General features: G+C 42.2%; 2 protein-coding genes across 2 annotated transcripts; both read left to right on the top strand.

Annotated features, from left to right (window-relative positions):
* The first annotated feature begins 2,267 nt into the window (after positions 1-2,267).
* On the top strand, positions 2,268-8,982 carry LOC138959963 (uncharacterized). The gene is made up of 2 exons (XM_070331664.1): positions 2,268-2,711; positions 8,741-8,982. The coding sequence occupies exons 1-2, from the start codon at positions 2,454-2,456 to the stop codon at positions 8,960-8,962; spliced, it is 480 nt and encodes a 159-aa protein (XP_070187765.1). The 5' UTR covers positions 2,268-2,453; the 3' UTR covers positions 8,963-8,982.
* Positions 8,983-15,886: 6,904 nt separating this feature from the next.
* On the top strand, positions 15,887-19,714 carry LOC138959959 (uncharacterized). Its single transcript, XM_070331650.1, has 2 exons — positions 15,887-16,479; positions 19,474-19,714. The coding sequence occupies exons 1-2, from the start codon at positions 16,228-16,230 to the stop codon at positions 19,693-19,695; spliced, it is 474 nt and encodes a 157-aa protein (XP_070187751.1). The 5' UTR covers positions 15,887-16,227; the 3' UTR covers positions 19,696-19,714.
* Positions 19,715-25,000: the final 5,286 nt, after the last annotated feature.

The following is a 25,000-nucleotide window of genomic DNA, read 5'->3' as shown; positions in this document are numbered from 1 at the left end:
CAGCTCTACGTCCTTATGAAGACCATGCCGATCACTCCGATCATCGTGTTTTAGGCCCCGTTCACACAGCTCTACGTCCTTATGAAGACCATGCCGATCACTCCGATCATCGTGTTTTAGGCCCCCGTCACACAGCTCTACGTCCTTATGAAGACCATGCCGATTACTCCGATTATCGTGTTTTAGGCCCCGTTCACACAGCTCTACGTCCTTATGAAGACCATGCCGATCACTCCGATCATCGTGTTTTAGGCCCCGTTCACACAGCTCTACGTCCTTATGAAGACCATGCCGATCACTCCGATCATCGTGTTTTAGGCCCCGTTCACACAGCTCTACGTCCTTATGAAGACCATGCCGATCACTCCGATCATCGTGTTTTAGGCCCCGTTCACACAGCTCTATGTCCTTACGAAGACCATGCTGATCATTCCGATCATTTCGATCTCAAAAAGTTATTAAATCGGGGCATATCGCCGTCAACATCCAGCACATGGCAAATTAAAAAGCACTACATCAAGACTGTACTGCGTCACGACCCGGCTACGCTTGTTTTGTGCAGTTCAAAATAAGCGTGGGGAGAGCGTGCAGCTTCCTGATCTAGCAGATCCCACCCCGACCAAACCACGCTCATGGAGATCCTCCCACGTTTGGCCTACGATTGGCCACGATTGGCCATGCTCGCGGCCACTTTTCCATCGTAGTAGAAGCGGTGTCTATGTCTGAACGGGGTATTAACGACTCATTGACACAAACAGTCAATACGCCATAACTTCTCCACACCTGCCAACCTCACGTGGAAATCGCGGCCCTTCTCGTGCGAAGGATTCGGCCCACCATCTTAGATTTTGATATAATTTTAAATAGAATAAGAGATCTCTGCACTTGGACGCATACCAACAATCAACACCTTGGGGGCTGTCTGTGCAGAACGGCATTTGTTTGGATTAATTGATTTCTGAACTGACACTGAAGTGTCAATCTGTGGAATTCGTTCATGTAAAAATTCCCACTCTGGACAAACAAGCAGTCGGGGTGTTGACTGTTGGTAAGTCTGCAAGTGGAGGGATTGCATTAACCAATATAAAAGCCTGGGCAGTCCAGAGATTGGAAGCCGACCTGTTTTTATAGAGAGGACCGATCCCGACCTTTCTTTAATATTACATCAAATGTTTTAAACCATTTATCACGTAAAAGAATAAGTGTTTTTAGGTATGGCACGTAGGAAGAACATCACACGCATGTTTCTGTTTGTTCCTCTTGTGATGTTGGATTAAAACGAGAGAGATTAACATTTCGCATCGCTAATGTGTAAGCATTTTCTCCTGACACGTGCAGTAGTGAGGCTGCCTTTGAACGAGTTGAAATTTGCATGTCACATAAACAAGCAGTTAGAATAAAGGCCCAGCAGTTGGGACGACCGTTTCATTGTACAAACGTGACAGTGGCCTGCTGTGATGCAACGTTTTGATGTGTGAATGTCTTGTGATTAAATATTACACAAGTAAAGGAACGGACATCTTGAGAGAGAACAAAATTAATTTCTTTTGTATTTTCCTCAATATATTCGTGGAGGCAAAATATTAGTTCAGGGAGGGTAAATACTCGGTTATTTCAGTGTTAGCATAATCATTGCAAGTCTCGAATCGTCTGTTATGCCAAGCTTATTTCCAAAGTATTTCCCAATCCTCACATCCACCATTCTGGAATTGTTCTGCTGGACTGCAATACCGTTGGAAGCCTAAAATCAACTTGTACAAGTTTCTGAGCGGGCAAAGCCCATTTATTTTATTTTTTCTTGTAGAAAAACTGTCAGTTTAGACTGTATTTTGCTTTCATGTGTTGTTGTTTTTTGGACCCTTTCCACGCAGTTCTCTCATGACCAGGTGCAATTTTTTCTCAGTGGTGGGGGGGTTGGGGGGTGTATACGTTTTATGTCTCTGTTTTCATTTCCTTCGAGGTTGACTGGACGAAGAGCTATCATCTATGTTTGTTTCCTCCTTAAAGGAGGATGCGGGCAGATAAAAAACCAAATACATTAAAAGCCAAGTCATTGGGAAATATTAAATGGACACTAAGCCAGGGAGACTGACGACAGACGTGTAACGCCAGCTTGTATAATCCGATGCACCACAAAAGTCCAGTAAAAAATAACTAGAGACCGGTCGAGCCTCTCTCCCGGTCCGTTGTGCAGAAGAAAGAACGCAGCAATACGGGTTCTGAGGGCACAAACCGCTCCTTTTTAGACCCCTGTCCGTTTTTTGGCGCCATCACTTTATTCTTGGACACGCACACCGTCGACGCATTTTGTAAACGGTTCTTTTGCCTGTCGGCTTGAATTTAGGAAAAGGGGTTAACATTAAGGCGCTCTCCGTAGCGTTTGCGTGGTTTGAAATCCATAACCGAATCCCACATTTTCAGTTTACTTCTTGAACGAAGAGTTTAACTCTACCATGAAAGTTCTGCTGACAACGTCGCTGCTGGTGTTGACGGTGTACAACGTACACTGCATGAACGACGCCAACAACAACAACAACAACAACAACAACAACGGACAACAGTCATCAACGGGCAACCCGGGCGGCAACACCAATACCCCACCCAAGTTTGACAAGACGACTCTCGTCAGGAATGGCGTGGGAGACTTCATGGCCCAACTCAACCATAACCTCCTGTATATACGTGACTACGTCATGGCCAATATCGGAGAGGTACGTTTGTCATACTTTTCCCAAATCATAAAACAAGATAGGTTATACGTGAACTTATAGAACGTTTGACCACAGACACAATGAAACATACACTTGAACCGCCCATCTCCAGAAGAAGAAGAAGAAGAAGAAGGATTGATTGATTCTTGATTTTGGAAACGTTAGCTGTTTATGTTGTTCGGATTTTCAAATTGGGAATACATGTACTACTTTCTTTTGTAAATGTAGTAACCATTGGTGGAAAATATTTTCTTTGATTTTCAGTTTTGATTTTTTTTCTTTTCTTGTGACCTTTTCTCTTCCTTTTTGCTTTTCCTTTTTTTTCCTTCTTTTTTACGTAGTAAACAAAAACAGGACAAATGCAAAACAGTCAACATAGAACAAAGGACAAAAAAGGTTGACATATAAGGCGAGCTGACTAAATCGGGAACAACAATTTAATTTGTTTATGATGCGCTACCTCCAGTTTAAAAACAACATGTATAGGTTCATCAGCGGCGGGGTGGTATTCCAAAACTTTTTCAAAATGAAAAATACTTCAATATGTTTTATTTGTCTCCTAGATTTTCCTGACCTCTTCCATGTCTCACAAATATGGTTATCAAGTTATTTTAAAAAAAATCTCTTTTTTGGAGTTTAAACAAAAATGTGTTTACATATATATGGTTATCAAGTTATCCATTTTCTCCCTGCACGTTTCTTCTGCTTAGTGTGACAGGGGAGGCTACCGCTCCTTTCACAGCAGACTCTGCACCCGAGTTGTTGGCCTTTAAGTCAACACCCGTGGTTTGTGGAAATCTGTTTGTGATGGGGTCTGGTAGTTTCCGATTGTCTATATGTTCATGGAAACCTTCGGGTTTGCATAACAGTTTTTATAGGGCTAAGAAATTAGCCCTAATATTTTCAAACCTGTTTGATTGCACTTCGCTTCCCGAGGTGATCGTAGTGTTTCGGCACACGGTTACATTAGTATCAGTTGTTTCCTTGTCGTGGTTTATTTCAGTGGTTATTCTTTGTTCCCGTCAAGCTTTTCTTTCTGGTCACAATACCTTATCCCTTTACTTTATCCTCGAAGAGATTTTTCTTATGTCGTTACCCAAGACTGAAACAAGCCAACAATTCGGGAAACGGGAATTGAGACGATTTAGAAGACATACAGACAAACAGACAAGGTAAGGGTACGATCGGACGAATACTGTTAAAGCGCCATTCTCTGTCCCTTTGTATGTACTTCAAGGTCTCCCGGAAGGTCTTTTTTTATATTTTTTTTAATTATTATTATATTTTATTTTAGTGGGAATCAGCTTTTCTTCTGAGATATTAGGGCTTACAAACGGAGGTGTCTTATTTTACATTCTTAATATAACATCAATACTTTTTCATAACATTTAAATCGTGCAAAATAAAATAAAATAATCTATCAATACATCGAAAAATATATCCATCAATACCAAGAAAAAGAAATAGGTATATAAATTCATAAAAAGGAGAGAAAATAATAAAGTGACGAATAAATCAATCTCCCGAAAGATCTTCTTTCCCATGAATTTCCGTTTCCGTAAGAGCCACCTGTTTATGAGGACCACTTGTTGGTGTGTCCCTTAAGTGGTCGTGATAGACAAGTAATGGACTCGGACCATCCTTCTCGCATCAGCAAGGCTTTCTTAGCTAAGTTTATTGTCTGTAGCACAAGAGTTTGTTCGTCTGTAGCACAAGAGTTTGTTCGTCTGTACCACAAGAGTTTGTTCGTCTGTTTTTTCCCTTTTGAGATCATCGAGTCGACGTGCTTGTGAATGTTTTGTTTTGAAACATATTAAACGGTCCAATAACACACCATTCTATTCTTAATTTTAGATTTTGTACCTTTAAACTCCAAAATTACCAATGTTACAAAAATCAATCTCTACTCTCTCTCTCTCTCTCTCTCTCTCTCTCTCTCTCTCTCTCTCTCTCTCTCTCTCTCTCTTTCACTTTCTCTCTCTCTGTCTGTCTCTCAGTCTGTCTGTCTTTCTGTCTCTGTCTGTCTGTCTCGCTCACTCTCTCTCTCTCTCTCTCTCTCTCTCTCTCTCTCTCTCTCTCTCTCTCTCTCTCTCTTCCTCCCAAAGAAAACCAAATATATGATAATTACAACTAGACAAAAACGACAGAATTTTACCTCAACTGGTCCCGATTTAATGATTGACGGCAATATAGTGGAAAAAGTCGACCATCACAAAGTTCTAGGTGTCCACATCGATAACAACCTGTCTTGGTCAACTCACATTGAACAACTTAGTAAATTAGTGTCAAAGAAAGTGTACCTCTTATCTAGAATTAAACACTTCCTTAATTGCCAAGCCAGGAAGTTATTTTTCACTGCTCATATTCAGTCTCTTATTGATTACGCATCCACTCTATGGGACTCAGCAAGTGATAATTCCCTAAAGCTACTCAGCAGATTACACAAAAGAGCGCTAAAAGTAGTATTACTCAAACAGACTACTCTCACCGACTCAGACTACATCAACATGGGGGTCCTACCTCTAAAGTCAAGAATGAATTATAACAAAGGAATAATGATGCATACAATTATGACAGAAAATGCACCCGAAACCATTTGTTCAAAGTTCTCTTTGAAGAATTCGCACCACTTTATAAAACTAAACACTCCTCTTCCTAGGATAGACCTATTTAAATCAAGTCTTGTTTATTCAGGAAGCAGCCTCTGGAACGCTCTTCCGGACGCCCTGCGGCAATCCACCAATACGGATTCTTTTAGAACCAAATATTCTTTCCATTTAATGAACTCTATGAACAAATAAACTTGATTGGTATGTTCTCTTTGTATACAGTTGTTCATTATCGGAATTATGGTTTATTGTGACAAAATCACGAAGATTTGGCTCTGTAATACATTGTTTTGCTGAGCTAATGTATTGTTGGGTTACTTTCCGTTTATCTTCATTGCTTTTCACCCAATTTTGAACACTACCTTATGATCTACAATGCTTCTACATAATGCGCTTCATGTACATAAACTTATATGTTCTACCATTAATGTTTTTATGTAACCTTTTCTATTTTTTTCTCTCCCCTAGTCATAGTTATAGTAAAATCGTTTAGTCCCTCTTTAGGGCGAGGGCCAGATGCAAAAAAGCATATCTATGCTTATTCTTGTCACCCTCGAAAAATAAAGATTTGTCATTGTCATTGTCTCTCTCTCTCTCTCTCTCTCTCTCTCTCTCTCTCTCTCTCTCTCTCTCTCTCTCTCTCTCTCTCTCTCTCTCTCTCTCTCTCTCTCTCTCTCTCGCAATCTTTTCCATGAGATTTTGTGTTCCATTATTGATAAACACGCTCCACTACGTCAGCATAGGGTGAAACATCCCCACCTGCCCCCTTGGTTGACATCGGACATTATTGAGGCTATGGCGTTGCGTGATTTCTTTAAAGAACATAACCTGAAAAGCGAGTACAAATTACAAAGGAATGAAGTTTTGAAAACGGTAAGGCAAGCAAAAGCAGATTATTTTAATAAATTGCTTTCTGATAAGAGAGATACTTCTACAATTTGGCGAGCAATGAATGAAGTTCTTGATAAATCTCGAAAGAGATCGACCAATTCTCCGTCACAAATAACTCCAGAAGATTTTAATCAACACTTTATTTCGCTCGCAGAGAAACTGAAAGCCTGTCTCACGCAGAATGAGTCCCTTAATATTGATGTCTCTCTAGAAAAATTAAAAACATTTTGTGGACGAAAGTTGACTCAAAACGAATCGTTTTCTATTCCACCCATTACTGTCCACGAGGTTGGAAAACTGATAGAACAGATGGCGAATAAAAAGTCAATGGGTCCCGATAAGATTCCTGTCCGGTTGCTCAAACTTGCTTTACCATACATAATTGATTCACTGACTTATGTCTACAACCTTGGCATACAACAAAACGTTTTTCCCTCTATTTTAAAATGTGCCAAGGTAGTGCCACTCCCAAAAAGCAAGGATCTTACGGACCCTAACAACTTTCGACCAATTTCCCTCTTACCTGTTTTATCTAAGCCTTTGGAGAAGCATATTCAGAAATATTTACTGGAATATATGGAACGAATGAATTTGTTTCATCCATTTCAGTCTGGATTTCGCTCTAAGCATTCATGCCACACTGCTCTCAGCTCTTTATGTGAAACTTGGTTATCAGCTATTAATGAGTCCGAAGTAACAGGAGCGTTATTCCTGGACTTTAAAAAAGCATTTGACCTTGTAGACCACTCCTTATTATTAAAGAAATTACAATGCTACTTAAAAGATGACTCTGCTTGTGCCTTCTTCGAATCATATCTTTCAAAACGGAAACAATATGTATTCATCAACTGTAAAACTTCGTCGAATGATTTTGTCAAAAGTGGTGTGCCTCAAGGGTCTGTATTAGGACCTATATTGTTCTGTATTTATATAAATGATTTACCTCTTCATGTGTCAGATGAGAAAGTAAGATGTGAGTTCTTTGCGGATGATTCATCAATCCACACCAGTCAGAAGTCTTTGGTAGCCGTCAACCAATCTCTTCAAAAAAGTATAGATGAGATGACAGAATGGTGCACCACTAATGCAATGGTTATTCACCCTGTTAAGACGAAAAGTATGGTGATTACAACTAGACAAAAACACCAATTAAAACCCTTACAACTTCAACTGTCAATTGATTCAACTCAAGTGCAACAAGTTAAAGAGCATAAATTATTAGGGGTTACCGTTGATCAAGAATTGAAATGGCAAACTCACTTGAGTAAAATTTGCAAATTAGTATCTAAAAATGTGTACTTATTGTCTAAATTAAGACATTATGCCGATGTGGAAGCACTCAAGTTGTTTTATTACGCTCACATAATGCCCCATATCAACTTTGCTTCAACACTTTGGGATAACTGCAGTGATGTTCATCTCAAACGACTCAATTCTCTTCATCGCCGTGCTGCAAAACTAATTCTGCATGAGTCAAATAAGCCAACAGATGATAAATTAAAGCTCCTTAATTTCCTTCCCTTGAAAGATCAGTTGACGCTAAACAAGGCTGTCTTTATGTACAAAGTAATTAACAATAATGTTCCTGGATATTTAAAATCACATTTCAGACATGCCACAAAAAGATATGGGTCCCAGAACCTGATTCCCCCCATCCCTCGTCTAGACTTGTATAAGTCAAGTTTAGCCTTCTCAGGAGCGTCTCTATGGAATTCCATACCCCTACCCCTCCGAAATGCCTCTTCTGTGAAAACGTTTAGGCGCCAGTTTCATTCCCGCTTAATGGGTAAATAGTTCACTTTTCATGTCTGATATTTTAGTGCTTTTTACATTTAGTCAAGTTATGTTTGTATTTTGATTTGTTCTTTATGTGTATGTATTGATAATGATATACATGCGAATGATTGGGACAATTCCTCCCCACATTTGTTTTCTCCCTTTTGTTATTAGTTGTTTTGGATGTTTATATGCAATGCATTATTGCAACTATGCTGCAATTTCCAAACTATATTGTTTTTCCCATTTTTGAATGTGTATAACCATAACCCTTTTCTTATTACTATTTACATTATGTACGTCTGTAAGGAACAATAACCTTGTCAATTTTACTATCTATATTATGTGCGTCTGTATTAAGTGTTTGTATAAGGGACAGGTTGTAAGATTAGGCTTTGCCTAAAACCTATATCCTTTGGTAATAAAGTTCAGTTTCAGTTTCAGTTTCTCTCTCACTCTCTCTCTTTCTTTCTCTCTTTCTCTCTCTCTCTCTCTCTCTCTCTCTCTCTCTCTCACTCTGTATTTCTCTCTCACACTCTCTCTCTCTGCCTTCTCTCTCACTTTCTCTCTCACTCTCTCTCACACTCTCTCTCTCACTCTCTCTCTCTCTCTCCCTCCCTCTCTCTCCCCCCCCTCTCTCTCTCTCTCTCTCTCTCTCTCTCTCTCTCTCTCCTTCTCTCTCTCCTTTGGCAAATGGCCTACAGCAGAATAAACTATTCGTATTCGTATCTCTCTGTGCTGTGTGTGCCACAGGTAGGCCACGCCTGTGGCTGTCAGCCCAACGTGCTGGCCCCCTTCCTCCCCCCATTCAGCGACGGTTCCGGGCAGTCCGGAGGGAACCCAGGCGGCCCTGTCCCTCCCGGCAACCCTGGCGGGGCTCCCTCTCCTCCGGGCTCCGGATCTGGGGCTGCCGCCACCCTTGGCAACGCCGGCAACCTCAACCCGCGTGGCGGAACCCCGCCCAAGAACGGTTAAAGCGGAGACTGGAGCGAATGGTGAGTTTATATAGTCTTGAGTCGAGCGTTTGAAAATGCCTGAACCTGAAGGCGGGTGTAACTTACACCTCTTGGTATCAGTGTGCCTTAGAGATGAAGACGACATTTGGCCAGATCACCCTACCTACGATGTGTCTGGAAACACCTCCGCGCGGCAAAGATAAAGAGGGAACATTTTCTCACCTCTCGCGGCAGCAAGCACTTTGTCTCTAGACTGAGATGGCCAGAATAGCGCGATGCATTTTCCTGCATAGAACTAAGGCGCATCTGCTCGGCAGTGCCTGATCTAAATATTGGCGGGCACTGCTCACAGCCCGGCACACGGCACTGTAAACATTCCCAGTCCCTTCACCTCTCTCGCCACCAACATCCGCCCTACCCTTGGTCTCATGACTGTTTAAGTAGCGAGTGAAGTTAGGGTTTTGGTATTAACCAGGGAGGAGCCAGCGAACAGTGATAAAATCCTTCAACCAAATAAAACCTTAACCTATATATATATGTTACAGTGGAAAGTGGAATCCAAAGGAATCTGAGATTCCCCTAGGGGAGAGTAGAATTCCAGTTTCCCCTCGAGGAAACTGGAATTCTACTTTCCTCTGGATTATTGCCAGGTGAAACTGGAATTCCAGTTTCCTCTAGGGGAAACTGGAATTCAATCTCTAGGGGAAAGTAGAATTGTACTTTGAAACTGGAATCAGACTTGAAAATTGCTTCATTTTGTGCCAGATTTTACTGAACTTTAGAACGTTGACCGACTCAGTTTCTTTCAGCATTTTACCCAAAACATATGTTTTTGCCTTGTGTATGTAGTGGACTCGACAATGCTGAATTGAAGAGTGTTGTGGACAGATGTCGTAACTATTATTTTTTTGTTTGTGATGGAAGAGTTAACCAAGCCAATTTAACGTTTATTCATAATTTATTGCACACACACTCACATCTTTAATTACACGATATGGTCCAACAACTTTTCCAGTTTTGTCAGTCTTGAGGGTTCTTTTCTTACTGTGACATATACAATGACCCGACACCCTAAACTTATATGTGTTGAAAAGCGGGCGAAAGCGACCTTTTCATTATTTGAAAAGGCAACAAAACTATACCGAGAGGCATAAATTCCGCAAACGGAACTTTAAAAAATCACAAAAAATCAACTCAGTGGTGAATGTTTTCAATGTTTGAATATTTTATTTATTGGCCATTTTAGTGTTTATAAACCTTCGCTTAATTGATTTTGAATAGAACATCATGAAATGACAATTTTTCAAAAAAAGTGACTGAGTCCAAGCGCAATGATTTCGGAAAACGTTCAGTGTTCATCACGTTCAATGCTTTGGCCAGCTTTAAGCATTCCAATCGCTTGCTGTCTCTCTCCTTCATCAAGTCGTGGCATGATTGCGATATCTGGATACAGCCAAACAGCCAGTTGCATTTTATAGGGCCATACACTATCTTTTTTACGTTATTGTCCCCCGTTCAGCCCATTGTCTTTATTAGCACAGTGAGCTGTGGCTGGATCAGCAATACTGCAAAGCGCACGCTGACAGCGTGAAACATTTGCTCCAACACTCAAGATGTCAACTACAAATTACAGGTTCAATCTGATTTTCGTTTGAGAGCAAAATCGTTCAATGCACTATTTGCAGAATTTATGCCTTTCAGTATATGTGTGACCTGTTACTGTGCATTCGTTTCATTCAACAGAATATTTTCGTGTCTCGTCTTTGTATTTCAGGTTCAACGTCGTTGCATCAGTTGTGTTTTATTTTGCAGAAACAACCGGTCTACATACAGCGAACATGAGAAACGTCACTGAAGATAGCGCCAGTTCCTGCCAATAAAAAAACATTGCCTACAACGTTGTAGTTCTTAATCATTTATAAGAGTTCTTGAATGTGAACTTGAGTATTTTGCTACAATTTGCCTCAAATGATTTGCCAAATTGGCAAGATGTGCTGTGTTTTTTGAAGAAAAAGAGGAACGAAGATCGACATTGTTTTCATGTCATTTATTCTGTATCTGTGTGTTTCGACCTGTGGCGCTTGATGGTATGGAATGTGGGTTGAATCTAGAGTGTGGGCGAGGTGTGTGTGTGTGTGTGTGTGTGTGAGTGTGTGTGTGTGTGTGAGTGTGGTGTGTGTGTATGTGTGTGTGTGTGGTGTGTGTGTGAGTGTGGTGTGTGTGTGTATGTGTGTGAGTGTGGTGAGTGTGGTGTGTGTGTGTGACTGTGGTGTGAGTGTGGTGTGTGTGTGTGTGACTGTGGTGTGTGTGTGTGAGTGTGGTGTGTGTGTGACTGTGGTGTGTGTGTATGTGTGTGAGTGTGGTGTGTGTGTGTGAGAGTGTGTGTGTGTGAGTGTGGTGTGTGTGTGAGTGTGTGTGCGTGTTTGTGTGTGAGTGTGGTGTGTGTGTATGTGTGTGTGAGTGTGGTGTGTGTGTGTGTGTTTGTGTGTGTGTTTGAGTGTGGTGTGTGTGTGTGTGTGTGTGAGTGTTTGTGTGTGTGTGTGTGTGAGTGTGTGTGTGTGTGTGTGTGAGTGTGCGTGCGTGTGTCTGTGTGTGTGTGTTCCGCGTGCGTGCGTGTGTGCGTGCGTGCGTGCGTGTGTGTGTATGTTTGTGTCTCTGTGCGTGCGTGTGTGCGTGTGTGTGTGTGTGTGTGCGTACGTGCGCGCGTGCGCGTGTGTGTGTGGGTGTGTGTGTGTGTGTGTGTGTGACTCCATTTATTATCATATTCACCATAGAATGTTTACTGAATTATTAAATAGTTCTTCTTTTGCAAAAAGTGCGACACCATGTTCAGTTTGTATTTATGATCGTCAGAATACGTTCATCTTATTCTTCATCATTTCCTGATTCCAAAAACATATAAATATGTTGGATTAAAAACAAGCTCTGAAAATTAAACATATACAAATTATGATCAAAATTAAATTTTCGAAATCAATTTAAAACCACTTTCATCTTATTCCTTGTCGGTTCCTGATTCCAAAAACATATAGATATGATATATTTGGATTAAAAACACGCCCAGAAAGTTAAAACGAAGAGAGGTACAGAAAAGCGTGCTATCCTTCTCAGCGCAACTACTACCCCGCTCTTCTTGTCAATTTCACTGCCTTTGCCACAAGCGGTGGACTGACGATGCTACGAGTATACGGTCTTGCTGAAAAATTGCATTGCGTTCAGTTTCATTCTGTGAGTTCGACAGCTTGACTAAATGTTGTATTTTCGCCTTACGCGACTTGTTTAATATGTAGAGTAAGTGTACTATTTTCTGTCAAAATGAATAGTAGGGTAGTAAAAGCATTAAAGTTCAAGTTTTTGCGTCAAGGGGTGTATTTTTTGTTTTACGGTCGGTAACACAGATGCCCCAACTTGAATGTATCCACGTTTCAGCACATCCTAACAACTTTAGCACTTTAAATGTTTTGTTTATTTGTGTTTCATGCTTGAAAATGACTTTAAAAAATGACAGTAACTATGTGTTATGCTCTATTTTGTTCCTCATTTATTCTTCTTGCGTTATAATGAGCTGATTGTTAATTTGTTTACATTATTCACATTATAATCTAACAATCTTTTTACATAGTCTGATTTCTTTTTGTTTTAGTTCCTTTTATTTGGTGTTGAATGAAATGTGTTTTTACTGTGTTTTTTAATTTTCCATGTACCCTCACGGGGTTTTATTGGAATAAAACTTGCCTTGCCTTGGTAGTGATTGCGTTAAAAAATCTGACACCCAAAGTTTCAGTTGTTATCTTAAAAAAATGCGCGTTAAGCCCTATTCTCTTTATTTTTTTCTGGAAAAGCAAACCTTAAACTAACAGAAAAATCACATTTAAAAATAACCTAACCACTTTGAATTATGTAGACTCCAGCCTTTAAATGAAAGTGACCAGTAAATCTGGACACAAGCCTGTAGAGTACATGCAGAATCCCAATGCGTTTGTCACGCCAAAGTTACTGTCCGAAGTACAGATAGATTTCCCAACACACATATCCATCATTCTGGGATTTTTCGGCTGGACTGTAATTCCCGTTGGAAGCCTAAAACCGAATTGAGCAAATTTCTTAGTGATTCAGAATGGTTCCCGGCGTGCAAAGCCCACTTGTTTTTGAGTCACTTGAGAAAAAGTGACTCTATGTAATCGGTCAGTGTTAGTCTGTCCGGCCGGCCGGCCGGCCGGCCGTCCGTAGACACCACCTTAACGTTGGACTTTTCTCGGAAACTATCAAAGCGATCCGGCTCATATTTTGTTTAGTCGTGACCTCCAATGACCTCTACACTTTAACGATGGTTTCGTTGACCTTTGACCTTTTTCAAGGTCACAGGTCAGCGTCAAAGGAAAAATTAGACATTTTATATCTTTGACAAAGTTCATCGGATGTGATTGAAACTTTGTAGGATTATTCTTTACATCAAAGTATTTACATCTGTAGCCTTTTACGAACGTTATCAGAAAAACAAGGGAGATAACTAGCCTTTTCTGTTCGGCAACACACAACTTAACGTTGGGCTTTTCTCGGAAACTATAAAAGTGACCGGGCTCAAATTTTATGTGAACGTGACTCCCAGTGACCTCTACACTTTGACGTCTGCTTTGGTGACCTTTGACCTTTTTCAAGGTCACAGGTATGTCTTGAAGGAAAAAAATTGAAATATCATATCTCTGAAACTATTCATCGGATTTGATTCAAACTTTATAGGATTATTCTTTACATCAAATTATTTACATCTGTATTGTGTTGTGAATAGCAATTTCTTCCTGTCCATCTGATGCCTCATATAATATTCAGAACTGCGAAAGTGACTCGATCGAGCGTTTGCTCTTCTTGTTGTTTGTTTGTTTTGTCTTGCACAGAAAGTGTCAGTCAATACTGCAGTCCGCTTTATTGCATTGTTTTGCCTTGCACAGAAAGTGTCAGTCAATACTGCAGTCCGCTTTATTGCGTTGTTTTGTCTTGCAAAGAAAGTGTCAGTCACGCTTTATTGCATTGTTTTGTCTTGCAAAGAAAGTGTCAGTCACGCTTTATTGCATTGTTTTTGTCTTGCAAAGAAAGTGTCAGTCACGCTTTATTGCATTGTTTTGTCTTGCAAGGAAAGTGTCAGTCACGCTTTATTGCATTGTTTTGCCTTGCAAAGAAAGTGTCAGTCACGCTATATTGCATTGTTTTGTCTTGCAAAGAAAGTGTCAGTCACGCTTTATTGCATTGTTTTGTCTTGCAAATAAAGTGTCAGTCACGCTATATTGCATTGTTTTGTCTTGCAAAGAAAGCGTCAGTCACGCTTTATTACATTGTTTTGTCTTGCAAAGAAAGTGTCAGTCACGCTTTATTGCATTGTTTTGTCTTGCAAAGAAAGCGTCAGTCACGCTTTATTGCATTGTTTTGTCTTGCAAAGAAAGTGTCAGTCACGCTTTATTGCATTGTTTTGCCTTGCACAGAAAGTGTCAGTCACGCTTTATTGCATTGTTTTGTCTTGCAAGGAAAGTGTCAGTCACGCTTTATTGCATTGTTTTGTCTTGCAAAGAAAGTGTCAGTCACGCTTTATTGCGTTGTTTTGTCTTGCACAGAAAGTGTCAGTCACTACTGCAGTCCGCTTTATTGCGTTGTTTTGTCTTGCAAAGAAAGTGTCAGTCACGCTTTATTGCATTGTTTTGTCTTGCAAAGAAAGTGTCAGTCACGCTTTATTGCATTGTTTTGCCTTGCACAGAAAGTGTCAGTCACGCTTTATTGCATTGTTTTGTCTTGCAAGGAAAGTGTCAGTCACGCTTTATTGCATTGTTTTGCCTTGCACAGAAAGTGTCAGTCACGCTTTATTGCATTGTTTTGCCTTGCACAGAAAGTGTCAGTCACGCTTTATTGCATTGTTTTGTCTTGCAAGGAAAGTGTCAGTCACGCTTTATTGCATTGTTTTGCCTTGCACAGAAAGTGTCAGTCACTCTTTATTGCATTGTTTTGTCTTGTACAGAAAGTGTCAGTCACGCTTTATTGCATTGTTTTGCCTTGCACAGAAAGTGTCAGTCACGCTTTATTGCATTGTTTTGTCTTGCAAGGAAAGTGTCAGTCACGCTTTATTGCATTGTTTTGCCTTGCACAGAAAGTGTCAGTCACGCTTTATTGCATTGTTTTGTCTTGCACAGAAAGTGTCAGTCACGCTTTATTGCATTGTTTTGCCTTGCACAGAAAGTGTCAGTCACGCTTTATTGCATTGTTTTGTCTTGCACAGAAAGTGTCAGTCACGCTTTATTGCGTTGTTTTGTCTTGCAAAGAAAGTGTCAGTCACGCTTTATTGCATTGTTTTGTCTTGCAAGGAAAGTGTCAGTCACGCTTTATTGCATTGTTTTGCCTTGCACAGAAAGTGTCAGTCACGCTTTATTGCATTGTTTTGTCTTGCACAGAAAGTGTCAGTCACGCTTTATTGCATTGTTTTGCCTTGCACAGAAAGTGTCAGTCACGCTTTATTGCATTGTTTTGCCTTGCACAGAAAGTGTCAGTCACGCTTTATTGCATTGTTTTTTTCTTGCACAGAAAGTGTCAGTCACGCTTTATTGCATTGTTTTGCCTTGCACAGAAAGTGTCAGTCACGCTTTATTGCATTGTTTTTTTCTTGCAAAGAAAGTGTCAGTCACGCTTTATTGCATTGTTTTGCCATGCACAGAAAGTGTCAGTCAATACTGCAGTCCGTTTTATTGTTGTTGTTTGGACCGTACTGACCCTTACCATGCGGTCCCGTCATGACCAGGTGCATCCTGTCAAGGTTGTCATGATGAGGGGGGGGGGGGGTGATATGTTTTATGTTTCTGTTTTCATATCCTTCGTGGTTGCCTGAACGAAGAGCTATCATCTATCTTTTTTCCTACTGAAGGCAGGATGCGGCCAGAGTCAAGTCGTTGGGAAATATTAAAGTGGACACTAAGCCCTGACGACAGAGGTGTAACGCCAGCTTGTATAATCCGTCCAGTAAAAAAGAACCAGACACCGGTCGAGCGTCTCTCCCGCATTCAAACGTAGTCTTACGGGTTCTGAGGGAACAAACCACTCCTTTTTTTACCCCTGTCAGTGTTGTGACGCCATCACTTTTTTTCTTGGACACGTTCACCGTCGACGCATATTGTCGGCTTGAGTTTGGGAAAGGGGGTTAGCATTAAGACGCTCTCCGTAGTGTTTGCATCGTTTGTAATTCACAACCGAACCGGACAGAATCACGAATTGTCCTTTTACTTCTTGAACGAAAAGTTTAACTCCACCATGAAAGTTCTGCTGACAACGTCGCTGCTGGTGTTGGCGGTGTACAACGTGCACTCCATGAACGACGCCAACAACAACAACAACAACGGACAACAGTCATCAACGGGCAACCCGGGTGTCACTGGCAACACTAATACTCCACCCACGTTGGACCAGACGACTATTGTCAGGAATGGCGTTGGTGGCTTCTTCAGCCAGCTCAACGTTGACCTCCTGAATATGCGTGGTTTTATCATGGCCAACATCGGAGAGGTAAGCCTATTATACTTTTTCTAAGTCATAAAACTAGATAATTTTGGTGTCCCTTTTCTTGTGCTCTTTTCTCTTCCTTTTTTTTTATTTTTTTTTAGCTTGTTTTCCTTTTAAAACACAAGACAACTTCCAACTTCTTTCCGTCGTAAACAAAACAGGACAAAAACAGCACAGTCCACATAGAACACCGGAAAAAGGGTGATATATAAGGCGAGCTGACTCAATCGAGAACAACAAAAATAATTATATGAACCTGCTCTACCTCCAGTTTAAAAAAAAAGTGTATAATCAGTGGTGTGGGACATTTCCAATATGAAACATATTTAAATATGATTTCTTATATCCTAGTTTGTCATGACCTCTTCCATGTCAGTCTGACAATATGCTTATCAAGTTATTTCCTCCCTACACTTGGGATCTGTTTAGTATCTATCTCGCTGCCTATCGGTTGTTTTCTTCCCGTGGTTTATTTCATTGGCTTTTCCTGTCCCCCGTCTGACTTTTCTTTCTGGTCACAACACCTTCTTTTCTTATTTCGTTTGTTGTCCTCTTTTTGATTATCCAAGACAAAAACAGATAAAAAATTGGCCCCGTGAAACAGTGCAGGGGTGTCTTCCAAGAAGAAATGTGGTGCCCGAAGATCTCTGAGCTCTGACAAAATGACACGTCAACTTAAAAGAAAGTCCGTTCCCCGTGCCAAACTATAGGCAATGTCAAGACTTATGGCCATGTTCAAGGTTCGTCCGTGTATGTTTTGTTTTGTTCCGTTGTTGTGTTTTCTTTTGTCGTTGCATTGTTTTGTTGTCGTCTTTGTTTTTGTTTCGTAATTGCAAACACGGCTGAAGAAATCTGCGGTCGTCGGCAAATTTTGGACCGACAGACGTTCGGACACCGACACGGACACACTCACACAGACATATTTACACAGGCAAATGCGGAGTCAACGGCTGCGAAGGAAAACGTCAGTTATAAAGTATTAACAATTCTGCGAATTTTGATGTAGAACATAGAGGTTTCAGAACATTTTCACAGACACATTGACGGACTAACGGATAAAATAAACACACACACACACACACACACACGGGCGCGCGCATACACAGACACACAGACACACAGACACATACACACACGCATACACACACACATACACATACACACACACACACACACACACACACACACACACACACACACGCGCGCGCATACACACACGCACGCACACACATACACACACACACACACACACACACGCACACACACACACGCACACATACACTGTGACGCACACACACACGCGCAACCACACACACACACACACACATACACACACACACACACACACGCACGCACGCACACACACACACACACACACACACACACAAACACAAACACACACATATACACACACATGCACACACACAAACACACACACACATGCCCAAACACATATCCAAACACACACACACACATACCTAAAGTGTGGATGGTTACCTAAGAGGCGGCACTGGGTGTAGTGCCTTTCTAGTGCACTTGCACTACAACAGCACTGGGTGCAGTACTCGCTCCGGCATCGAAGAATTTTGCACTAAAAAATGCACAAAATTTGACCTATTTCGTCGCCTATAGAGGACGGAAAGAATGTCATTTTGAACATTGTTATGACATTCTTTCCGTCAAAAAAGTCAATTTAACGGTGTTAAATGAAGCGACCATCCACACAATTAGGTTGCCATCCAGAGTTTAGGTTGCCATCCACGTGTGGATGGTTGCCTTATGGTGATTTAGGCAACCAAACCTGTGGAAACATGGGTACACACACACACACACACACACACATACACACACACACACAAGCACGCAGATACACACACACACTCACACACTCACACACACAAACACACACACACACATACAGACACACACACACACACACACACACACACACACACACTCGTTTCCCATGTTCTGTCTTGTTGTGTGTGTGCTTTAAAGACACATCCTTCCCCGTTTTAACGATTACACTCATGGTCTCAAATCAAGCCAGGCTTTTACGTAGGATAAAACCATCCTCAATTTGGACACATACCAAGAATCAACATGTTCATGTGCAGAGTGTGGATATTTTGATATGATTATTTCTTAAAAAAGGACAACACTGTACAAAAAGCAACCATCTGTTGATGTTATGTATTCGAACGAGTCGCAGAATCCTCTCATTCACAGAAAAGTCCCAGACAAATCTTTAGCAGGGCACATGATCGCAAAGGAGTAAGCAGTCGAACCTGCCCTAGCGACTACCTCTTGATAGAGTCCACCTGCACTTTACGACCACCTCTTGATAGAGTCCACCTGCACTTTACGACCACCTCTTGATAGAGTCCACCTGCACTTTACGACCACCTCTTGATAGAGTCCACCTGCACTTTACGACCACCTCTTGATAGAGTCCACCTGCACTTTACGACCACCTCTTGATAGAGTCCACCTGCACTTTACGACCACCTCTTGATAGAGTCCACCTGCACTTTAAGACCACCTTAAGAATTGCAGAAGAGGTTCTTCTCTATATAATTTACGTTTCCATAACGGCCACATGTTTATAAGGAATTATTTTGTTTGGCATTTTGAATGGTCGTTATCGATAGGTTTGATTGCACTCATTAGCCCTTGACTGCTGGAAGAATTTAGTAATAAAACAATTAGCCCTTAACTGAGAAAATGGTATCCAGGGGAGGCAATCATTTTGCTGCTAGTGCAAAGGGCGATATACAGCCGTTGTTTCCCTTGTCAGAGTATTTATTATTTTCCTTTTTAATCCAAAGTTACCAATGTTAATCAAAAATCCACCACCCCCCCGAAAAAAAACCAGGGTCGAAATATCTGTGACCTTAACGTATTGTTTTGTAAATAACAAACGTTCAAACAACTTACCTTTCTTGTTTTGTTAATCAAAAATCCATCTCTACTCTCTGTGTGCTGTGTCTGCTGCAGGTTGCCCACGCGTGTGGCTGTAAGCCGGACGTACTGGCCCCCTTCCTCCCCCCATACGGCGCCGGTCCCGGACAGTCCGGAGGGAACCCAGGCGGCCCTGTCCCTCCCGGAAACCTTGGTGTGGCTCCCTCTCCTCCGGGCTCCGGACATGGGGCTGCCGCCACCCTTGGCAACGCCGGCAACGGCAACCCGCGTGGCGGAACCCCGCCCAAGAACGGTTAAGAGGACGCTTTTGTGAAAGGTGGGTATTCAGTAGCGAGTGAAATGTCAAGAACACACACACACACACACACACACACACACACACACACAAGAACGGTTAAAGTGGTGACTGGAGCGAATGGTGGGTATTAGGCCTAAGTAGCGAGTGGAGTTAGAGTTTTTGGTGCTGATGGCTGCTGTACATAGCGAGCGATAATTATGAGGTTTTTGCTAAGATGTCTTCTGTAGTGTAAAGCCTGATATCAATTGAGCGTAGTCGACTTGGCGAAGATTTCTCCACACAGCTCGCTGAAACATGGGAGTGTGCTGGTCTTGTGCGACGCTTATTTCTCGAGATAGGTGTGACAAAATAAGAACAACTGAACGGTTAACGATGACGCTTGGGCTGGGTATGAAGAAGCACGTTAAGTTTAGTTGTTGGTGATGAACGCTTCTGCTCATTACGAGTGGAGTTTGGTTTTTGCTAAGATGCTTTCTGTAGTGTAAAGCCCGGCCCCCGTGGCGCAGTGGTTAGCGCATCGGACTGCGGGCCGGGAGATCGTGGTTCGAATCCCATATGGGGAGCGTGGGTTTTAAGGCCTCGGTCGACTCCAATCCAGAGTGGAAGTGCTATAGTTCCAATGGGAAGGCTGGGATCACACAGCCGAGTGTCATTCACTTCATGAAAGCGATTGCGATTGTGAGGGTGCCCAGGTGTCTGACCAACACTGGTTGACTCGGAAAGCGCAAAAATAAAAACTTGTCTCGGCTCTTGTGACCCTTCCTGCTCAGGGCTCTCATGGTGACCTTGGTCTCAGTGGTCCTGTTCCAGCCATCCCGGAATATTCTGCTGCCAGCCTTCAACGTGGGATGCTCCAGGGGGGTCGACGGAAGGACGCAGTGGCGGTCTGCTCTCTGAGGAGACGCTCACTCAGTCTGGCTCCGCGACTTAACAGTCAGTGTCGTAAGTAGAGGGCTTAGTAGGTAGCGGCCTGCGTCCGTTAGCTCGGAACAGGACCAATACTGAACACCGTCGAAGTGACTCAGCAGCAGTGCAGTGTCATCTTCCGAGGGTAGCCTACCGCAGCGGTCTGACATCCTTCCCTGGAGTGTCTGTACATTTGTGACCTACACTGGTTGACTCATTAATTCGACAGGTCTGGCGGCGGAACGAAGTTGAGGGGTGGATGTTGCAGTGAGGGGTGGATGTTGCAGTGAGGGGTGGATGTTGCAGTGAGGGGTGGATGTTGCAGTGAGGGGTGGATGTTGCAGTGAGGGGTGGATGTTGCAGTGAGGGGTGGATGTTGCAGTGAGGGGTGGATGTTGCAGTGAGGGGTGGATGTTGCAGTGTGGGGTGGATGTTGCAGTGAGGGGTGGATGTTGCAGTGTGGGGTGGATGTTGCAGTGAGGGGTGGATGTTGCAGTGAGGGGTGGATATTGCAGTGAGGGGTGGATGTTGCAGTGAGGGGTGGATGTTGCAGTGAGGGGTGGATGTTGCAGTGAGGGGTGAATGTTGCAGTGAGGGGTGGATGTTGCAGTGAGTGCTGGGACGGGGCGGCGTGAGAGGATACTGGGAGAAGGAACAAGCGTCGGGACAAGCAAGAGAGGATGAAAAACAATAAAAAGAAAAAGAAAAAAAAGAAGAAAAGTAAAGCATGGCTGATATTAGTTAGGCGAAGTCTACTTCGCGAAGTTTACTTTACGAAGGTCCCTGAACTCAGCATGCATGCGTGTGTGATTGTTTGTGTGTTTGAGTGTATGTGCGTGCGTGCGCACGCAGCGGTGTGTGTGTGTGTGTGCGTACGTGCGGCGTGCGTGCGTGTCTGTGTTTGTGTCAACTCAACTCAACTCAACTCAACTCAAATTTATTAATCCATATGGAAATTATGTTGTAACAATACTCATTTCCAATCAAAAGAATAAGAATGCATACTAAAAAAATAAAAATGATCACAGTCTCACTAACGCAAACAGTCATCCGTCAAGTCAAGTCTGCCAACACACAACTCACTCACACAACAACAACAGCAATACAATTTAACAAAAACCATAATTCCAATAACAAAAAGACGTCCAAGAGTCCACCTCCACATCCACGCACACACAAGGTATACAAAGCACCACATGTCGACTAGAACACCGCACATTTGGACTACGGTAATACAGTTACTAAAAATACATACATTACAGATAACCCAGCAACAGAGTACAGTAATAATTATGATAGAGGCCTCTAACATGTGATTGGTTGAAAGCATGGATAGCTCTGGGAACAAAAGAATTGCGGAAACGTAACGTTCTAGCAACCATAGTGTGTGTGTGTGTGTGTGTGTGTGTGTGTGTGTGTTTGTGTGTGTGTGTGTTTGTGTGTGTGTGTGTGTGTGTGTGTTTGTGTGTGTGTGTGTGTGTGTGGGTGTGTTGGTGTGTGTGTGTGTTTGTGTGTGTGTGTGTGTGTGTGTGTGTGTGTGTGTGTGTGTGTGTTTCAAACTGCATTATCTATTATGCCCTTCTTTCCTACCCCTTACAGACGATATCTGAGACTGACATCAATCAAATTCATTTCTCTTTGTTTCAGCGTATAATTTTTGTCCTTTTGTTCATACCCCTATTGCTGTTAACTTTCTGCTAGTGTATCATCTCCCGTCTCAAGTAAAGGGAAGTAATCAACGACTTAACAGATGCGTCAAAGAAGTCGTTTTTTGAATATTTTTGATACATGTATATACATTTTTTTTATCATTTTTCCAACAAATTACAAGAATTCGTTTTTAACCGGGATTTATTTATTAAACTTTCTGGGCTTGACACTTAACCGAAAGTCTGGTTGCTGTTTAGATAAAGGGAAAGTTTTGAAAGTTTGGAGAAATAAGCATGAAATTGCAAACCTTTTGTCCTGAAATTGTTCAGACAAGCCCAGAAAGAGAACTGCCTCAATGCAGACGTAGATGAAACAACAATAACTTTGCTTGTTTGTTTCGGCTGTGTGGGCAGGAAAATACATTTGATGCGTTTGCTATAAAAGCATGTTTTCAAACATCTAGGCGCACACACGCACAAACACACAAAACAAGCCAGCGAATCAACCAACCTACCTACTAAACTCCCAACGTGCATTTCATTCCAATAGGAGGTGGGGGGGGGGGGGGGGGCGGCGAGGCGGGCTGAGGCAGAGAAGCCATTTCAAATTAAAGTAACAGTAAATTTTGTTTATCAACAGAACCACCATCAAGAAAAAGAAAACAGAACTTTGTTTCACCTCCGAACCACCCGCAGAAAAGAACTAAAATAAGACGTGCAATCAATTACAACATGCGATGAGTTCACTGTTCCAGTGCACGTGCACTCAGAAATGAGAAACTGGAGCATCACCCTGGTGACACACCTTTCTTCAGCTCAGAAATGATTGGCCCCGGTGTTCTCAATACAATGAGACTGCTTCTGAAAATAAAAACAAACAAACACAGAAACAAAGACAGAGAGATCAAGAAGTCTGAGAAAGAAAGAGAATCTGCAGTGACGTCTTCCTTGTGCACATGCACTCAGACACAAACAAGTATGTAGAACATTGTGTAGGAGACACACCTTCCTTAAGCTCACGTTGATCCGGTTTCCTCCATACAAGAACAGACTGCTGACTAGGAAGGAGTGAAATATATAAACTCCCACTGAAAATCTTTCTCAAGTCCTTCATCATCCTGAGATCAAGAAAGTCATAAAAAAAATAAAAAAAATAGTTAACAACATTTTTTTGGACTTGTTCCAGTGCATTGGTTTTGTTCGGAATATTTTTGTCTTGTCTTCGTGTGTCAGGGTCATCGTCGTTGCATCTGTTGTGTTTTATTTTGCAGAAACAACAGGAGTACATCCAACATGAGAAACGTCACTGAAGATATCCCCCGTTCCTGCTGCAACTGAAACATTGCCTAAAACTTTGTAGTTCTTAATCATTTATAAGACTTCTTGAACGTGAACTTAAAGTATTCAGCTATAATTTGCCTTAAGTTATTTGCCAAATTGGAAACATTAGCATTGTGTTTCGAAGAAAACGATGAATAAAGATCGACACTATTTTCATGTAATTTGATCTGTCTCTGATGTGTGTTTCGACTAGTTTTGACCCGTGTGGCTGAATGGTATAGAGTGTGGGGTGAATCGGGTGAAGGTCGAGGTGTGTGTGTGTGTGATTCAAGGCTGGATGGTATAGAGGTGCTTGTGTGTGTGTGTGTGTGTGTGTGAGATTCAAGGCTGGATGATATAGAGGTGCTTGTGTGTGTATGTGTGTGATTCAGGGCTGGATGGTATAGAGGTGGTTGTGTGTGTGTATGTGTGTGTGATTCAGGGCTGGATGGTATAGATGTGCTTGGGTGTGTGTGTGTGTAAGTATATGTGCGTGTGTGTGTGTGTGTGTGTGTGTGTGTGTGTGTGTGTGTGTGTGTGTGTGTGCGTGCATGTGTGTTATTCAGGGCTGGATGGTGTAGAGTGTGGGGTGAATCGAGAGTAAGGTGCTTGTGTGTGTGCATGTGTGGACATAGACCAAATAGCCTGGACCGCCAACTCGTCACGTGACCCTTCGAGGTTACGACGCTCGACTTTCAGGGGCGCTTAGCGTCCGGTTTGAAAGGCCAGCGATTCGAAGACAGTGAAAAGAAAGCACGCTCCAGTTATTTGTGAGAATGGGAGGTGACAATGAAGTGGATTTTCCAAAATTCCAAACTAAACTTAACAAAACTCATCGAAAAACATGTTCCATATGCACTTTAGCTGAGTTTATTTTAGCATTTTCAGAACTTACCTCGGCAACTTCGTCCATGTTTACAATCGACACCGGATATGACATCCCCCTGATTTCTGAAAGGCCATGTAAGCGTAGGTCCCTAAATGCGAGAGGCCGCTACCTCGTAATAGAGAGAAAGAGCGGAGAGAGAGCTAGTTGGCGGTCCAGGATAAATGGTCTATGGTGTGGAGCAGGGCTCCCCAAAGTGTGCGGTCCTGCGTCTTATGCGCACTAGAAGCCGAAAACACGTACAAGAAATTCACGTTGTGGAGGGGGTTCCGGGACGCACTTAACCTAAAAGGAGCGGGTCCCGGGACGCACTAAAAATCCGTTATCGTGCGTTCCCTAGGTACTGTTTTCAGACTGTAGTCGTGAGCTCAGTTTGGTGTCAGCACGAGTGTCTTTGTGCATGTGCATTTGTGTGTGTTTCTGTTCGTAGCCTGTCACAGCAGTACTCGAATACAACCTTGCTGCACTTGCAGATGTACACTGAGATGGTGCAGCAAATTATCCATGATTTGTGGCATGTTTTGACGAGTGCTAAGAGCCTCG

The sequence above is a fragment of the Littorina saxatilis genome, linkage group LG1, assembly GCF_037325665.1.
Source record: "Littorina saxatilis isolate snail1 linkage group LG1, US_GU_Lsax_2.0, whole genome shotgun sequence".
NCBI lineage: Eukaryota > Metazoa > Mollusca > Gastropoda > Littorinimorpha > Littorinidae > Littorina > Littorina saxatilis.
The sequence above is the reverse complement of the archived record's forward strand: the minus strand, read 5'-3'. Positions and strand labels throughout refer to the sequence as shown.